This window comes from Eleutherodactylus coqui, chromosome 6, assembly GCF_035609145.1.
Source record: "Eleutherodactylus coqui strain aEleCoq1 chromosome 6, aEleCoq1.hap1, whole genome shotgun sequence".
Classification (NCBI taxonomy): domain Eukaryota; kingdom Metazoa; phylum Chordata; class Amphibia; order Anura; family Eleutherodactylidae; genus Eleutherodactylus; species Eleutherodactylus coqui.
This window is the reverse complement of record NC_089842.1, coordinates 203,209,912-203,227,571: the sequence shown is the minus strand read 5'-3', so window position 1 is coordinate 203,227,571 and position 17,660 is coordinate 203,209,912. Positions and strand designations below refer to the sequence as shown.

The 17,660-nt window shown below is 42.9% G+C and overlaps 1 protein-coding gene across 3 annotated transcripts in view; it reads left to right on the top strand.

Moving 5' to 3' along the window:
• The window catches only part of PACS2 (phosphofurin acidic cluster sorting protein 2), a 143,900-nt gene that overhangs the window by 94,566 nt on the left and 31,674 nt on the right, over positions 1-17,660 (top strand). For all 3 annotated transcript variants that reach the window (XM_066608618.1, XM_066608620.1, XM_066608617.1), the window contains exons 14-15: positions 13,555-13,687; positions 15,641-15,745. In XM_066608618.1, coding sequence (XP_066464715.1) covers positions 13,555-13,687; positions 15,641-15,745 — 238 coding nt within the window. The remainder of the gene's footprint in view (positions 1-13,554; positions 13,688-15,640; positions 15,746-17,660) is intronic.

The window sequence follows — 17,660 nt, the reverse complement described above, 5'->3', positions numbered from 1 at the left end:
GAGAACGCCCCCTCAAGATCTGGGGGGATCTAACTGTAAAGAGGCGGCCATGCCTGCGAAGGACCAGGTGGAATGGATGCCCCCATCTGTATGTCGCGTCTGCTCTTCGAGCGGCCTCCCGTAGTGGGCGCATAAGCCTCCGGCAGTTGAGGGTCAGTCTTGAGACGTCCGGTAAGATTGTAATTTCCGCCCCATTGAGGTTCACTGGGCCCCGTTCCCAGGCGAGTCGCTGAATCTCTTCTTTCTGTCTATAGAAGTGGACGCGGCATATGACGTCCCTCGGGGTGTTAGGGTTCCGTGTTCACCCGCCAAAAAGGCGATGGACTCTGTCCATTTCTATGGATCTGTCTTCGAGACGCTGCAGCAGTTTGTTGAAGATGACTGTCACGTACTCGTGTAGCGCCTCTGTTGGTACGTTCTCAGGAATGCCTCTTAACTTTAGGTTGTTGCGTCTTCCTCTATTCTCTTTGTCGTCAAGATGAAAAGTTAAGTCTCTCAGCAGTTTTTGCTGCTTTTTCCACCGTGATGCTAAGTTGTTGAACGTCCATAGCGGACTCGTTCGGAGCCTGTTCCAGTGCGGTGACCCGGTCCAATAAGGTCTGCACGGTCTGATTAACTGCTGAGATGGCCCGTTCGTGTTTCTCTTCTAGGCGTTGGAGGTGTGATTCTAAGTCCGTTTTCGTTGGTAGGGCACGGACCATGACCCATAACGCCTGCAGGGTCTGGGAATCATCTAAAGGCGGTTCTGAGAGCTTGCGTTCTGGCGTTCCGTTCTCTAGCTGAGGGGTCATTGTGACATGAAAGGGGGGTCTGTGGTTTGGGTTTTTTCCTGGGGGTGCTGCGTGGTGGTGTGCAGGGGTTGTGATCCCTTTATTTGGGGTGCTTATAGGGCCCGTGGGGGTACAGTACGTTTGCTGCATGGCTTCTTCCTGTCTGCCATGGTCAGCTTCTCCTCTACTGTTGCAGGGCTTATCTGTGCTCATGCAGGAGTCTCTGCTCGTTGTACTGCCTGCCAGTGTGGAGGGAGAGTCTGGCGCTGCCCCTGGTCTCTGCTCCTTGTCCCCGGCACTGACCTTGTTAATGGAGTGTGGAGACTCCTGTGCGCGCGGGCTCCCTGTTTCTCCTCTGCTCTGATGTGACTGCTCCACGTGCTTCTCCGGTGCCATGTTCGCTGGGGACTTCTCTGCTGTGGCTCGGGCAGCGGCGCCCGCGCCGTGCAGGTATCGCTTCATCTGGGTCCCAACGGCTGCTGGAGGTTCTCCCCTCTTCTTCCCTGCTTTCTTGAGCATTTGTGCCGAGAATTGATGGCTGATTGCGGGCTTTCTGTAGGTCAGCGGCTGCGGAGCTCAGTGCCGTGCGCCCTCACTCTCCCATAGCCAGGCCACGCCCCGCTACTTATATCTTTATCAGTGGCTGATATACCATACTGGTCCTCTGGAGTGTCAGGGGTCTGAATTCTAAATTTAAGAAGCTTGATGTTTAATTTTCTCAAAACTTATTCACCCAAAATTTTATTGCTCCTGGAGGCGCGTAGGCTCTAACGCATTGACACAAGTGTTGTTTATCACAGCACTTATTCTAACTACACTAGAGGGGTCACCAACCTGGTGGCCAAGTAGCCAAGTCAGCCCAGTTTAGTTTTAAGCAAGAAATCTGTTACAGGGTCAACTTGAATTTATTTTTCAAGGAACCTTTCATGGTCATCTCCTTACTTAAGTCAGTATCCACTTTTGAGTCCTCAATATTGCGTTTGATAGAGTGCTCATGCTTGAACAGGCCCCAGTTATAATTATGTTGGACTTAAACCTTGTTCTGGACCCAATACGGAATTGCCTCACTCAAAGAACTCCTACGTCTTACTGGGCTGCGTTTTATTTGTTGCGAGTAATTGTGGCATTTAAAGCACTTATTCCTGTCATTCATTGTCCTATGGTAACTTCTACTGTATTGATTTATACTTTGGCTCCCCAGACTGTCTTCCGATAGTATGTGATGTATCTTATTTCCCCAGAAGTATCTCAGATCACTCCACGCTACAATTGGTACTTAATCCTGGGATGTGTGAGTGTCGCCCTCCGTGGAGGCTGAGTCCACTGTGGTTGGACAATCAGGAGGTCCACAACTGTGTTGAGCTGGAGGCAGTTATGTATTGGGAGGCCTTTAGCTTCTGCTATAACGGAGTACAGGAAATCCCTACAAGCTGTTCGGCTAGATTTCAAGCATGGCCTATCCACAGCGGAAGTGAGTTATATAGCAAGCCTCATTCTGGATACTCACTCTGTTCTTAATGGTCTGTGGGGAATATAAATTGCTATTGGTCAACTACAAAAAGCAACTTTTCTACTTTGAGCACCATGTATTTGACCAAGGTGAAAAAAATGGCTATCTATTGGCTTACTTGGCCAGAGAGGACACCACACTGTCACATAACTATTCAGTGTGCTCATGGTGCTATGGTAGATGACCCCATCTTGACTAATCAGACTTTTACTTTTTTCTATGCTGATTTGTATGCCTACAGGCTCGTCTGGTCAGATGAGTAATTGAAGACCTACCTGAAATTCCATTTCCGACACGGTCCTGGAGTAGTGTGGCTTATATTGATGGGGTACTTAGAGCGAGGATGAAATAGTGGATGCAATTGCGTCTTTCCATAATAAAAGTCCCCAGCCACTGACGAGTTCCCCATTGAATGGTGTTAGGGATAAAACCATGTTACGTTAATATGCTGTGGGGCTCCAAATCAGAGGTGGTTATGGCGGCCACCGTGAGAAAGCAATAGACACAGGCATCACGGTCGTGTCTTAGAGCAATCTGAGTTTATTGTGTACATTGTCATTTCTTATACAGAAAATAGTAGGCGTATCAGTAGGCTAGTGTTACAGAGGTCGACCTGTTTTACTGGTAAATAATTGTGTCTTCTCTATAAACAATGCTTTATTTGTTTGTATGTAGACATCGTGTCTGGTACCCTGATTATCATCACAATCTACATTTTAATCACATGCCCTACCTAGACAGCAGTCAAGAACAAAGCATTCCATACAACCTTTTGATCAGTGTAACGAGATTAACAAGATCTTGGAGACATGATGGACATTTAAGATTACACCTCTACTTAATGTAATTAAGTACTAACCTAAATGTACAAGCATTTAGCAGAGCTTTTCATAGGACACAGAATAGAGTGTACAATTTAGGCCTACAGCCTCCGGAAACGTATATCACAGATGGATGAAATGTATACATATATAAGTTTTCATGTTCATAACCCTCACAGTCCCCCATTTTGAAACAGTCCATCTTGAAAAGAGCCTTTGTTGTGGTACTATCAAGGGTGCTAAGCCACCCTTGCCGGTCTTTCTATCCTCTTCGCCGGATCCCCACTGTTGTTGCTCTTTTACGTATGACTGTTTTAACGATATCGTAGAGGGAGCGATTCCAGATAATTTGCTTGTCTCCGTATCCCACAGAATGTCCATAAATTGCAAACACTCAAAAGAATGAACAAAAGAAACAGTATTAGTAAAGGGTGAAACATAAAATCCATCATCTTTCCTGCCGTAGGTGACCATCCAGTAAAAAAAATATCATACCAGTTATACTCTGTGTCTACCTGGATCTTAGTACCTATGCTGACCAACTTATCTCCTACCCATACATGTTTTTCTAATTCCATAAGGGAGAGGTTAGTAACATCCAAATTCTTTTGAAGGTGTTCAGTGTCTTTCATTAGTCTTACAATTCTACCCAAGGATACAGTCAGAGTTGTCATAGGGATAGCATCTGGGTGCCAGTAGTACCTTAATGTTGCTTCAGCATCTGGCAAAAAGGTGTAAGTTTCTGTGAATCAATGTATCACCGACATGTTCTGTATACATCCAGACAATGGAGTGGTGAGATTATACATACTGGTGGTTTTAGTTTGGTTGGTAACAAAGCATATATATTGGGGGCCAACTTCTATCAGCATATAGATGAAGCAGGTAACACCGTCCAATCACATATGCTGACTGAAGGCTGCTGGAAACATGGCTCATATGCGGCTGTACTCCGTCCGCATGCTAGGCCATCCAGTGTTTCTTCACAGTTCTCTATGCCATGGGTTTTATTTTCACTATAAATCATCATACCTGTGAACTTGGGCAACCAATATTGTAAAGCATATAGAGGCGGTCCAAACACCACAGGTAGTACTACAAACTTACACATCAGGCTTGTGTCCTTTACATCATAAAATCATTTCCCCAGTGCTATACTCATCAGAGCATTCTACGCCATCAGCCCCGGGCCGTATCCAAGATGCTACTGGAATTACATTATTGAGAATATTTCTCCACAATTTTTCATTATTTGTCATCACATCTGGCCGCTTTGTCCCTCTCGTGAATCATATATACATATTGCAGGCTACATTGTGTATAGTTCATGAATTTACTCATATTTACAAACAAATCCTTTTAAACCGCAAAACCAGATTAAAAAGCGTTAATACATCCTTATCATATCCTAATGCAAGACATCGGGGGAGGAACAAGGAAGGCATGCATTGTGCCTGAACATTTATCAATCTAGAAACATCCTGTCCTACCCCAGCCATTTTATTCTTCATCACCTCTAAATCTATAGAGTTCAGAACCCCTACACCTGTACCAATTCCCCCTAATAGGGTATCATACCATTTTCGTTTTCCTCTGGTGCAGGGTTTCATTGCCTGAAGAGAAATATTATAATGCACAATGGTTTTCTGGCTCTTTGTGGATGGTAAGGGGTGTCAAATGCCTGGGAGTTACCCAGGGCAGACATGAAGTGTTGCATTATTTCACCTGTGAAATGTGTACCTCTATCTGACTTGATAACCTCTGGTACCCCGTATCTGCAGATTACCTTATTCATGAGCTTCTTTTCGGTTACCTGCTCATTTACTTTTGTAACAGGGTACGCCTCCAACCTGAAAAACATCAACAACAACAAGCACATATTCATACTTCCCAACACGTGGGAGCTGAATGTCGTCAATTTGCAATCCCTGAAATGGGTAGAGTGGTCCTGGCAAGTGCCTTTGTGGTCAATTTACTTCTACCCTGTTGCTTACGGCATAGCTCATGCAAAATTGGACAAATGATGTAGCAGTTACAGAGAACCCAGGGGCCACCCATTCTCTCTCAAGCGTCAGTAGCATAGCTGCCTTTGATAGGTGAGTCTTTCCATGGATCAGCTGGGCCATCATGGGGTACAGGGATCGTGGTAGGCAAGTTCTACTGACTGTTTGCCATACGCCACCCTGTTCTACTGCTCCCATATTAGTCCATTTATCTTTTTCTTCTTTGCTGGCTTGTGACTGTCAATGTTCAAATTTTTATCAAAGTCCAAATCATAGTCTCTGACTTATGCGGTCAGTATCTTCTTTTCTTTTTTCTTCCACGGCTTAAGGACCACTGCTTTTGCTGTGAAGTCTGTGAGGGCGTTGCCTTTTGCTTCTGCAGTGTTGGCTTTAGTATGAGCTTTCACCTTTTAGGATTGCTACTTTGTCTGGTAGGAGTAGGGCTTTCATAAGGTTCTGCACTGCTACACCATTCTCAATGGGTTGTCCTACAGAAGTTTAAAAATGTCTGGCCTTCCATATTGGGCCGCAACCATGATCTATGCCGAATACATACCAGGAGTCAGTGTAAATGGTTACCTTCTGTCACTCTACACGCCTCAGTGAGGGCCTTCAGTTCCGCTTCTTGTGCTGAGACATGCGGAGGCATTCTGCTTTTAGAGATCTTGTTGTGTGAACACTGCATATCTGGTGTGGAGTTGTCAATCACCCTGGTACCATCTATAAAAAAAAACAACTCAAAATATGTATTAACAAGGGGTTTCAGTAACTCTTTAAAACTTAAACTTTCTTGTTGCATCAATGCTAGACAATCATGCTGATATTCTATTCCAAATAGATCACGTTCTTATTTGCAAAAATTTTTTAAAAATAGCTGATCTGTAATACCTAGATCACCTATGCCTCCCCCTCCCCCATTAGATCACCTATGTCTCCCCCTCCCCCATTTGAACCAGGATACTCGATTGGAAGAAGAGTAGCCGGGTTAACCATTGAAAAGAAATATTAAGGGGGGGGCATGAGCAAAGCACATTGCAACCTTATCTGATGAGCTAGAGACAGATGTTTAGGTTGTACTTGAGTGAGTATACTCTGGATGTCATGAGGGGTGAGAACCACTAGGGGGGGTAGTTCAGGACCAACTCAGAAGACTTGTCAACCATTACTTGTACTGCTGCCACCGCACAGACACAGGAGGGGGCTCCTCGGGCTACCGGATCCAATCCCATGGAGTAATACCCAAGTGAACGTGGACGTCCTCCATGTTTTTGCGTCAATACTGCTGTCGTATGAAAGGCCAGGGACGGCAGTATGAGACAAGTCCCAAAAAGGTGCGAAGCTTTGGCAGCAGAAGAAGATACAGAAATGGCTTGAACTGCAGCCCTGCGTCGTTCTGTGAGATGTCTGCCTTCTTGAGCTAGACAACAACCTTTTGTTTACAAAGCTGTAATTTTTCCTTTTTAAGCCTTGCAGCCATTTTCTGCTAAAAAATTTTTAGAAGAGAAATGGATGCAGATTGACATGTTTTCAGATCCTCAGCACAAAGCTGGAAAGTCATTAACATATTGCAACAGCACAGTCCCCTCAGGCGGAGTCCAAGCCTGCAGGACAGTTACATAAATGCCCTTTTGTCTGAAAAAGGGCCGGAGATTCAGACTGTCTCCACTCTGGCTTATTATCTATGACCTTAGGGATTTCAATAGACCTTCTACAAAGGCCATACTAAGTACATGTTTACCCATCTCTTCTATGCCCCTATATCCCAGATCTGACAAACGTTGCTAAAGGCGGGCATAGATTAATTTTACACTTTCTTCCTTCTCTTTGTGTGATATTAGAAAGAGACAAGGAGGATTCTCTCAATTTTTTTTTCTTTTTCCCCAATGTTTCAGACAAATTAAAAATATTTTACCACTTCTCAATTCTCTATGTTTAATTTTATCCCAATCTGTGCCACAATAGTCTTTCACATAATTTTAGATTATAGTTCCCGCTGCCTTCCCTGTTTTACATCTGCTTCTATATCACCCTCCGCTCCCTGCATCTCTTTCTTGTCCTCATGCTTTCACTCACTAGCCTAGGATCTAGTGAGCATAGGCATAACCGGTTTGCACCGAGGAGCTCCGCAAGCAGGGCAGCTCTCTCTCCAATCCGGGTTCTGTTGTCCACAATGCCAGCAGGTCCATCCCTCCAGTCCAATGTTTGACCTTGGAGTGGATGACTTGGCATAGGGTGGAGGAGGAGACGGTTGGAATTGAGATGAAGGCGGGGGTGAAGGTGGAAGAGGGAACTGACCCCACAATGAGAGAACATTATATACCTGTGCTTTGAATTCTTTTCTAATTTCATTTTTAGCTATTGAACAGTATATATATATTTAATATAATACAACATAGGGGCTTTTTCCTGTGCAGCCAAATATAACCAATTCTCAATTCACATTTCTTTGCAAAGACAAGTAGGCCCTCTAGTCTACAGAGAAACTTCTCCAGACAGATAGCAAAAGCTGTATAACAGGTTCCACTGCCTGTAAACGTCTTCTAAACTGCAAATTCACACTCACTAAGGGGGTTTTATTCATTCCTATACGGACTGATAATATGTGAAGTAGAAATTGGGATTGTATTTACTGTACACCAGACTTCCAATAATGAGCGAATTATGTATAGATAAGAAAAACTCTTAGTACCACGGTTTTTACACAATTCGCTCAGAATAGGCTACCCAATGACAAACACAATACAACTTATGCCCATTTCTACCCACATACTGATATTCACCACACTGCGACCACTCAGCGGCCAATATATTATAGGGGGCTTTATTCCACCCTGGCATAATTAACAATTCATCGGACACTTCTTTGTTCTTAGCTACCGACATTTTCGTACTATTGCGGATTTTCTTAAAAGGCGACATTTTCACACTATGCCAGATTATCACAAGAAATTCTTCAACTATCAGTTTATCAAAATTTTCCTTTAAAACAAACTAGTGTATTACTCTCTGCGTAATCCTGTTCACAGCGCTATTAATGTATTGCTGCAAGGAGCAAGACTTAGTTCAAATTACGTTTTAAAGAGAATAAGACACTATAAAAGGATCATACTGTAGTGGCCAAGGAGGAGTTGATTGGGACCCTAACAAGTGGGATGGGGACCAATATTCATTTGCCAATTTTTTTAGCTGTGTTCCACACCTTATCCTCTTTACCAGCAGTATTGCCCATGGCTGGCGGTTTATGTACACCAAGAGGCTTATTGTTTTTATTCTTTCACACACATAAAACAATTGTTTGATCACTATTTTCTGTGCAGTCTTTTACACCTTATCCTCTTTACCAGCAGTATGGCCAATGGCTGGCGGCTTATGTATACCAAGAGGCTTATTATTTTTATTATTATTTTCTTTGTACACTCTTCAAATAAAATACTGTTGTTAATTGAAAATGAATTACACTTTAAATAGAACTTTTGTTATTAATTTGACTAAAGTACTTATCAGGTGTTTCAAGTACACAATTATCTCATATTAATATCTTAATGCAATAATATTCAAATTAACACAACTCAATATTTTTGAATTCCACATATTCCACGAATCTGTATATACATATATACACTGTGGTAATCCTGGGCTATTATCTCACACAACTAGTCTCAGGAATAAAATTAGATGCCCCTCCTTTGGTCACTCCATTTGTTCAAGTGAGAGACTTAACATGGAGTCTAAGAGTGACCTTCACTCTATACATTACCACAATATACATATATATACACCAACATCCACTTAAAATGGAGACACACTTTTCACCTAGGCTGGACTGTGTGGAGGGTGGAGCAAGACCTGTTCCTATTGTTCTTCCCTCCCATCTCCTTACATCATCTAGCTCCACCCCCTGTGGTCTGGCTCAGCGTTTGGTCATTTTTGCTTCATTTCGTTTCTGGTTACCGGACAGTATACACCATATAACACAGTCTCTCATACAGGTCCTTCCATTTATACACACACATAAAGACAAAAACATTTGCATGTCAGTTACTACTTTTTAAGTGTCAGTACTTCCTCACTTGTCTAAAAGTGTCGGTACTTTCCAACCCTGCTTATTTCCCCCCGTCTCAACTTCTTCTCTTATACCTATAAGAGGCTCCCATCAGGGATTTTATCCCCTGAAAATTTTAGGCTTCCCTGGTACAATTTATACCATGCCTTCCAGAGATCGGCAAGAGGGTTTAATATTCTGTACTTCCTCACCCTGCATATTTTACCTCGTCTCTACTACTTCTCTTATGTTTATAAGAGGATCCCATCAGGGGTTTTATCCCCTGAATACTTTAGGCTTCCCTGGTATAACTTATACCATGCCTTCCAGAGATTGGCAAGAGGGTTTCATATTCTGTACACTGACCATGCAAAGTAACAAATAAAGACAATAAAAGTTAAACACCCACACAGCATATTCAGCCCACCATATGGATTCTTAAAAGCTTGAAGATTTATAAGAGGCATGCACTTCTTACCCCTCGGACAGGAAAGGAGCAGCCAGGAAGCACGGATAGATTGTGGCAAGATAAAGCCTTACCTTACTGCGCAGTTTTTGTCAATCCGTGGTTCCGAGTGGCTCCTTATCCCATCTGGGTCCGGGGGGGTTCGAGGTGTAGGTGGTCCTCTTGTTCCATCAAGCCCCGCGTTCGGGCGCCAATTATTGTTAGGGATAAAACCATGTTACGTTAATATGCTGTGGGGCTCCAAATCAGAGGTGGTTATGGCGGCCACCGTGAGAAAGCAATAGACACAGGCATCACGGTCGTGTCTTAGAGCAATCTGAGTTTATTGTGTACATTGTCATTTCTTATACAGAAAATAGTAGGCGTATCAGTAGGCTAGTGTTACAGAGGTCGACCTGTTTTACTGGTAAATAATTGTGTCTTCTCTATAAACAATGCTTTATTTGTTTGTATGTAGACATCGTGTCTGGTACCCTGATTATCATCACAATCTACATTTTAATCACATGCCCTACCTAGACAGCAGTCAAGAACAAAGCATTCCATACAACCTTTTGATCAGTGTAACGAGATTAACAAGATCTTGGAGACATGATGGACATTTAAGATTACACCTCTACTTAATGTAATTAAGTACTAACCTAAATGTACAAGCATTTAGCAGAGCTTTTCATAGGACACAGAATAGAGTGTACAATTTAGGCCTACAGCCTCCGGAAACGTATATCACAGATGGATGAAATGTATACATATATAAGTTTTCATGTTCATAACCCTCACAATGGTGTAAAAAGAACACACAATTTTCAGCTCCTACTAAATCCAACTACTATGTGTGAGGCCTTAGTTGCTTTGATCCCTACACTAGGGAAGAATCCAATGGACTGTGGCTCTCGTCGCCCCATCTCCTTTCTGACATCAAGATTCTAGCTAAAATTCTGGCAATTCTTATTAATGCTATTCTTAGGGAAATTATACATGCTGATCAATCTGGTTTCATGCCAGGCAAGAGCACAGGTATGAACCTTTAGGAGGCTCTTCACTACTCTTGAGCTTTCTAATTGTGGGAAACAGTCTTGTATTTATTGACCAGGCTCAGGCCTTTGATTTGGTGGAGTTGAGATATTTGTGGTTTGGGTTTGGGGGACTACTCTGCTCCAATTCTACTTCTATTAACAAGCCAGCCAGCTAGTGTACTGTGGCTGGTGGTTAACCTCGAGTGACTATAACCAGCTGATTAACTTGGATCGCAGGGTGGTTTGTACAGACCAGAGCTTGAAGGGGCTACTGTTGAATGGTACTACTTCTCTTAAATTTCTTTTGCCTACATCTATGATGGAGATTTAAGGTGTGGTCCACTGTTCTCCATCGGTTTCCTGAAGAAGACGCTAAATGGTCTGCAAATACTCCTTTATAGGTCCCAACTACAGTACTTTACGGAATTGGCATTTTGGAGGCTACATGGTTATACTACTCTCAGATATTGTGAGCGAGGGTATCTTCTGTATATTTTTGCAGCTGTAGTTTGCTTTAAACAAACCAGCAAATTTTTATTTTAGGTACTACCAGCTGCATCATACCATCGGGACCCAGTTCGGTGGCCTGACCATGCCCTTCTTTCTGACCCTGTTGGAAGATCTGGCACAGATGTCCCATTTAGTGAAGCCACTCTCTAGCTTTTATAGCGACTTAACATGACCCTTTGCTCGGTTACAGGAGAAAACTTTACTGAAACAGATGACAGATATTACAGATCTAGACTCAAAGGATGGTGGGGACATATTAGCTGGTTCTGGCCGCCATCTAATTAGTGTTCGATATTCAAATCAAATTTATCCACAGAATTTATTATACCCCTTCAGGTTTGTAGTTTATGGGTCTATCCTCCTCAGCCAATCGTCCTCTGTTTGCTCATTTTGGACACAGTCACGCACATGTTTTGGGAGCGTGATGTTTTACAAGACTGTTGGAGAGATGTACTTGAGTTCATGGAATCTCATCTGGTGGCTCTAAGAATTCTGCATCCTAAAGTATGCCTATTCGGACTGCTGATTGATATATCCTAGTGGATGTCTCTCCCCCCCTAACCTTGTATAAACTCCTTTTTTTATGCTAATAGGGTAATTCTGTTAAATTGGAAGCACCCTAAGACCCCATTTACACTGACAGATGATCGCTCAAAAGTCACTTAAACAACAGTTTAAGTGACAGCTTTGAGCGATCATCTTTGCATAGTCTATAGTAGCTACTAAAGAGCTTATGCAGGCCGAGCGTGACACCGCTGCTATAGCTCGACGAACAATACAGCTGTTCTGCATAAGCAAACAGCTGTAATGTTCTCCGTGATTATAGCCGGCATCCCGCTGTGAACTACCAGCGAGACACGAGCTAAAAAAATATTATCAGCGCTGCCGACTGTAATAACTTAATGCAAGAAAACTAGAACTGAGCAAGAAACGACTCGTGCACGAAAACTGCACGATGTCCATGCATTTAGACCCATTGAGTCTTGCTCAAAAGACGGCTTTGAGCGAATTTTGAGCGAGAATCGTTAGGTCTAAATGGGCCTTTAGCGACAGACCAAACCTGCTTGGAGCCAGGTGGTCAATAATGTGGTGCACTTGTATAGACTCTCACATACCTGCCTCTGAGTTGCCCTGTTAAATTCGATAGTGTGGGAACACTGCGCGGATTGTCCACTAACCATGGAAGAGATAGATACGTGGCTGTTTAAATTGACCTGGGCTGGAACAGAAATTGCTTTCTGGGTTCTTATCCTTTCTACTTCTCTTAATCGAGCTGAATGAGTGTTTTTTTTGTTTTACCCCTTGTTTATCCTAAATTCCCTGGTTGGGGAATCTGCTTTCCCTGTTTTTGCAGTTTGTAGAAAAAACAATATACAGTGGAAGCTGGTATGTTGCATGAGAAATAACTGTTTATTTGTGCAATTTTGTACACAGTTCTGTGGTGTGCTATATATGTTCTGATGTGCCTGCTTCCCCCTTTTATGATGATTCCTTTTAGCACTTTTTTGTAGATGTTCATTACAATATTTGCTTTTTCAAAAGTTTCTTAAAAAAAAAATATACAAAACTTGTTTTAAATCTGGTTTCCTCTTCTGGCTTAGTTTCTTTGAAGGTACACATTTCAGGAAAGCCTTGGAGAATAAAGCCCCCTGTCCACGGCAGTGATTTTGCCAGCGGTAAACCGCTTTCCATAGCATTGCTATGGAAAGTGGGGGCCCCGTGTCCACGAGCCGAGAATCATTGCGATTCTCCGATCGCGGTGCGCAATTTGCAGCATGTGAATTGCCCCAATTCTCCGCTGTCAGCCTATCTATCAGATTAGACTGACCGGCGGAGATTCGTCTGCGGCTCCTGCTCCCGGGCAGTGGCTGCAAAGCCCGTGGACAGCGGGCCTAAGGGTATGATTTTGGGTACATTGCTGCAAAATAAGTTGGTGCTATACAAATAAAGATTATTATTAGTAATATTACATTCACATTTGCGTTAGGGTGTTCAATTATAATTCAGTCTTTCTGTTCGGTTTTTGGAGCAGAGAAACAGAATTAAAACAGACATAAACGTTTTCATGTTTTCCCCATTGCTTTCAGTGAGTAAAAAGAAAAACTAAACTAAACCGAATAGTTTCCCTTTTGCTACGGTTCAAATTGTTTTATATTATTTTTTTTTACTGCACCAAATAGTGTGTCAGACTGTAGCAATTGTTCCAGTTAAAAAAAAAAACCAAAAAAACGGAACAACTGTAAGGCATTCACGTTTTGTTTTTTTTTGGTACCACTTTTGATTCCAATGGGGAAAAAAACCCGTAAATGTTTGTTTCCATTTTTATTTTGTTTTCTCTAATCAAAAACGAAACACACAGCCTGAATTATAATGGAATGTACCCTAAATCTTTGTTTTATTTTCTTTTCTTCTACAGATTGGAAGGAAAGCAGACGGGACGTCGTGGCAGAAGCACATCCTTGAAAGAAAGGCAACCATCACGACCCCAGAATGAGAGAGCCAATAGCCTTGATAATGAACGTTCACCTGATACTCGGAATCATCTCCAGGTAAAATTTAAGTACTCAATAAGTCTGCAAGAGTTGTATGCAATCATCTAGAAGTACATTAAAGAAATCCAGAGTTCATCTTTTCCTAATCTCCCTTCTCTTCAGCATAGGAACTGCTGAGGGGAACATCTTTGGTTGCCTAGAATAAAAAATGAATTGCTGAATGGGTTCATGTTTTGTATGACTCCGACTGAGGCCTTAGTCACACGGGCGTTTTTTGCCGCGATTTGCGGATCGCATGACGGATGCGGATCCGCAAATCGTGTGACCGGGGCCGAAAAATCGCCCGAAAAAACTGCTCCTAGCCGCGTTTCAATAGAAACGGGCCGGAGCTGTCCAGCGCATTGAATTCAATGGAGCCGGCAATACAGCCGGCTCCATTGAAAGCAATGCGCTGCGGGCGATCGTATTGCCAGCTCCATTGAATTCAATGGGCAAACATCGTTCTTCTCTGCCACAGCTGTTACAGCTGTGGCAGAGAAGAATGATTTGTCTTCTATATGTTCTCAATGGGGTCGGCGCTGCTGCCGCCGGTCCCATTAAGCGCATATAGAGAAGAGAACAGGAATCGCAGATCACAGATAGGTGCGATCTGTGATTTCTGTTCTATAATTTATCGGACGAGCGCATAAAAAGCGCTCATGTGTCCGATACCATTGCAAAGCAATGGTTTTTAAAAATCGACGGATGCATGCGCATGCACAAATTGCGCGAAAAAACGCCCGTCTGACTAAGGCCTGAGAAGGAAAAAAAAAATCTTGGCATGTTCCGTTGGACGCCATATTAAAGGCTGAGGACACCTTTTGTGGACAGTTTTTTCACTTGAATGTATTTTGGGATGACAGTTATTTTGCAATAGGGTTTATTAAAAAATGTTGAAGTTTGTCTTCTGCAGCTCCAAAATATCCCTGTATAAATTCTGTTCAGTAGAGAAAAGAAGAGCTGGAAACTAAGCAATCAATGACAAAAGAAATCTCCCTCTGAGACTTTATACAGTCTTATTAGCTAATTTATGATCACAACAAAGATTATCTGCGTGTCTTCCGCAGTGGCAAGGTTCTGTTAAAGCTATTTCTGCCTGCCAATGCACACATGTGGATCTGTATCGCGCTATTTTACCACGGATTTATGCCACAGGAGGGCTCTATTGATATCAAGGAAGCGAGACCACGGAAAAACCTGATCACTCGCTGGCACTTTTTTGTTTTGAATAGCAGTACGCCCACAGGCATATTCCGCATCAGTTATAGGCATGAGCCCTAACTTAGCTGATAAGAACATTCATGAGGGGAGAGAAACAAAACAGTCAGTCCAGTTTCACTGACTTAATTGCTATGAAATTCACGGTGCAGTTACTATACACACTGATACGTAGAAGCTGCAGAAGCTAAACTGTGAAAATTATTTTATTAAACTACTGAAATAAAGATTTTCAGACCAAATTACACCCATTTAAGTGAAAAAATTGCCCTCCAAAGGTGGGCATAGTTTTTGGGGGTTCTTATATCCTAGAAGGTTTGCTCAGATGCAGTGTTATAAGTTAAAAAAAAGTTTGCTTCTACCTCATTGGGGTTTTTTTTTTGCAATCCTCTGGATCAATATTGATGTGGGTGGGAGTAATAGGCTGAACTGAATGAACAGATTTCTTTTTTCGGCTTTGCATACTATGTAACTAAGGACCAGCATAGAACAGCACAGAGTAACAGGACCTTTATGTGCTGCTGTACAGTCTATTGCATGACTAGGATTTACTAAAAGTTTGCTAAAGATCTACTGCTCAATGCTGGTGATAACCTATTTCATTATAAATATGGAGGAAAAAAATGGATGTAGTCTACGACTTCATGGTGTGGACATTCACATGTGTTACATAGTTGTCCTTTAGCTCTTTTGTCACATTTTCAGTATTTCAACTAAAACAATAAATTTACTTTAAACCTGTTTTCTGTTTAGATTCCCAGAAAAACTGTGTATGATCAACTAAATCACATCCTGGTTTCAGATGACCATCTCCCTGAAAACATTATCCTTATAAACACTTCAGACTGGCAGGGCCAGGTAAGTGTCCTTCACTGAAAAACAGGCTGCAGACCACTAGAGCGCTGATGAACAAGATTAATGGGGATGGATTCCTTTGACTCTGCATTCTCTGGGCCTTTGCATTAAAGGGGATCTTTGGAAAATTAAAAGAAAAAAAATCTCAAATCCATTTTTTTTTTTTGCATAGGCCCCCCCGTTCAGCGCAGGACAAACCCAAGGGATGTGTTGAAATGTAAAAAAAAAAAATTTTACTTGCCCGAATCCCCTTTCTGCAACTTCTTCCTTCTGTTCCTCCAAGATGGCTGCCGGGATCTTCACCCACGATGCATCGCGGGTCTTCTCCCATGGTGCACCGTGGGCTCTGTGAGGTCCATTGCCGATTCCAGCCTCCTGATTGGCTGGAATCGGCACACGTGACGGGGCGGAGCTACGCGATGCCACGTAGAAGGGGGCGGAGCCAGAACGCCGCTCGTGCCCGAACCGACCAGAAGGGAGAAGACCCTTCTGCGCAAGCGCGTCTAATCGGGCGATTAGACGCTGAAATTAGACGGACTTATGGTGACGGGGACGCCAGCGCAGGGAAGGTGAGTATATAACTTCTGTATGGCACATATTTCATGCACGATGTATATTACAAAGTGCATTAATATGGCCATACAGAAGTGTTTAACTTAACTTGTCATCGCGGGAAAACCCCTTTAACTCATTTTATGTAGGGGCTAAATGAAAATGGCCACCGTCTGTCCTGCCTGTCAGAGACCTGTCCCAGAATGTAACTGTGGGGCAGTTGCATGCTGCTGGAGATCTGGGGGGCCTAGTACCTCACTGTTCTTGTCAGTTCGACTGACAAGGATATTGGAAGGAAGGACCATCGCTGTGGCATGAGCAGTGGACTGGAGGACAGCACACAATCCTCTGCTCTTTTATAATGCACAGTTGATGCTGCTGATTGGGTCTATGCCTCCAATACCTTAGTGCCTGGCAGGAACAAGCATTGTGGTATTTGAAATCCCCACCAATTGGCACAGGCCGTAAAGAGGGTGAAGTTTAAAATAAATTACAGAGGAGACCAATGCTTGCACACTTCTTTCATCTAAATCTGATGGTCAGGATCTCAGGAACACATGCACAGTAGCTTTCAGCCCGGCCACCAGCTATCACTGTTCTCTGTTTCTTTCCATAGAAGATCTAGTCTGTTTAGTTGACAACGAGCAGTAAACTACCAGAGGAATCAATATCTGCAATAAGCATTTTTGAAATAAACATTTTAAGGGTTAATGCATTCCTTTGTGATTTGCAATACATTGCAGTAGGATTCCCTAGATGGGAATACCCCTCTAACTATGAAGATAAAAACATATCTGAGCAATATACAGCAAAAGTTAAAATTAAAGTGACCGTCCAGTCAGGAGCTCAGAATTAATATGCAAGTCTGTAATGTTGAGAGATGATTATCTGCTAGTTATTTTTCCTACAGTCTTGCTCCTTGGCTACATTTTAGCTCACTTCTATTGGGAAAGAGCTGTGGTCTGTGATAGTTAAGCAAAGTGCCTAATCTGAAGTAGTCTGGAACACGCTCACTGCAGCGGAGGCACCCTGAATGAAAGAATAGACAGCTGGCTGGGTTCACATGGACCGGCATTACCGTGGAATTTCTGTGTGGATTTTCCACACAGAAATGCCAACTGCAATCTTAAGCCTGAGACTAAGCAGCAAAGTGGATGAGGTTTGCAAAAATCTCGTCTACACGCTGCGGCCAAGCCGCACTGAAACGGACATGCCGCGCAGAATTCAAATCCGCAGCATGTCAATTGTATCGCCGTTTCTGCTGTGGGCTCTCTATGGGGATAGATTCCCGAACGGCACGGGTTCTGAAACTGCCTTTCTGTTTCTGCTGCGGAAATCTCACAGATTTTCCATGTGGTCACCCTGT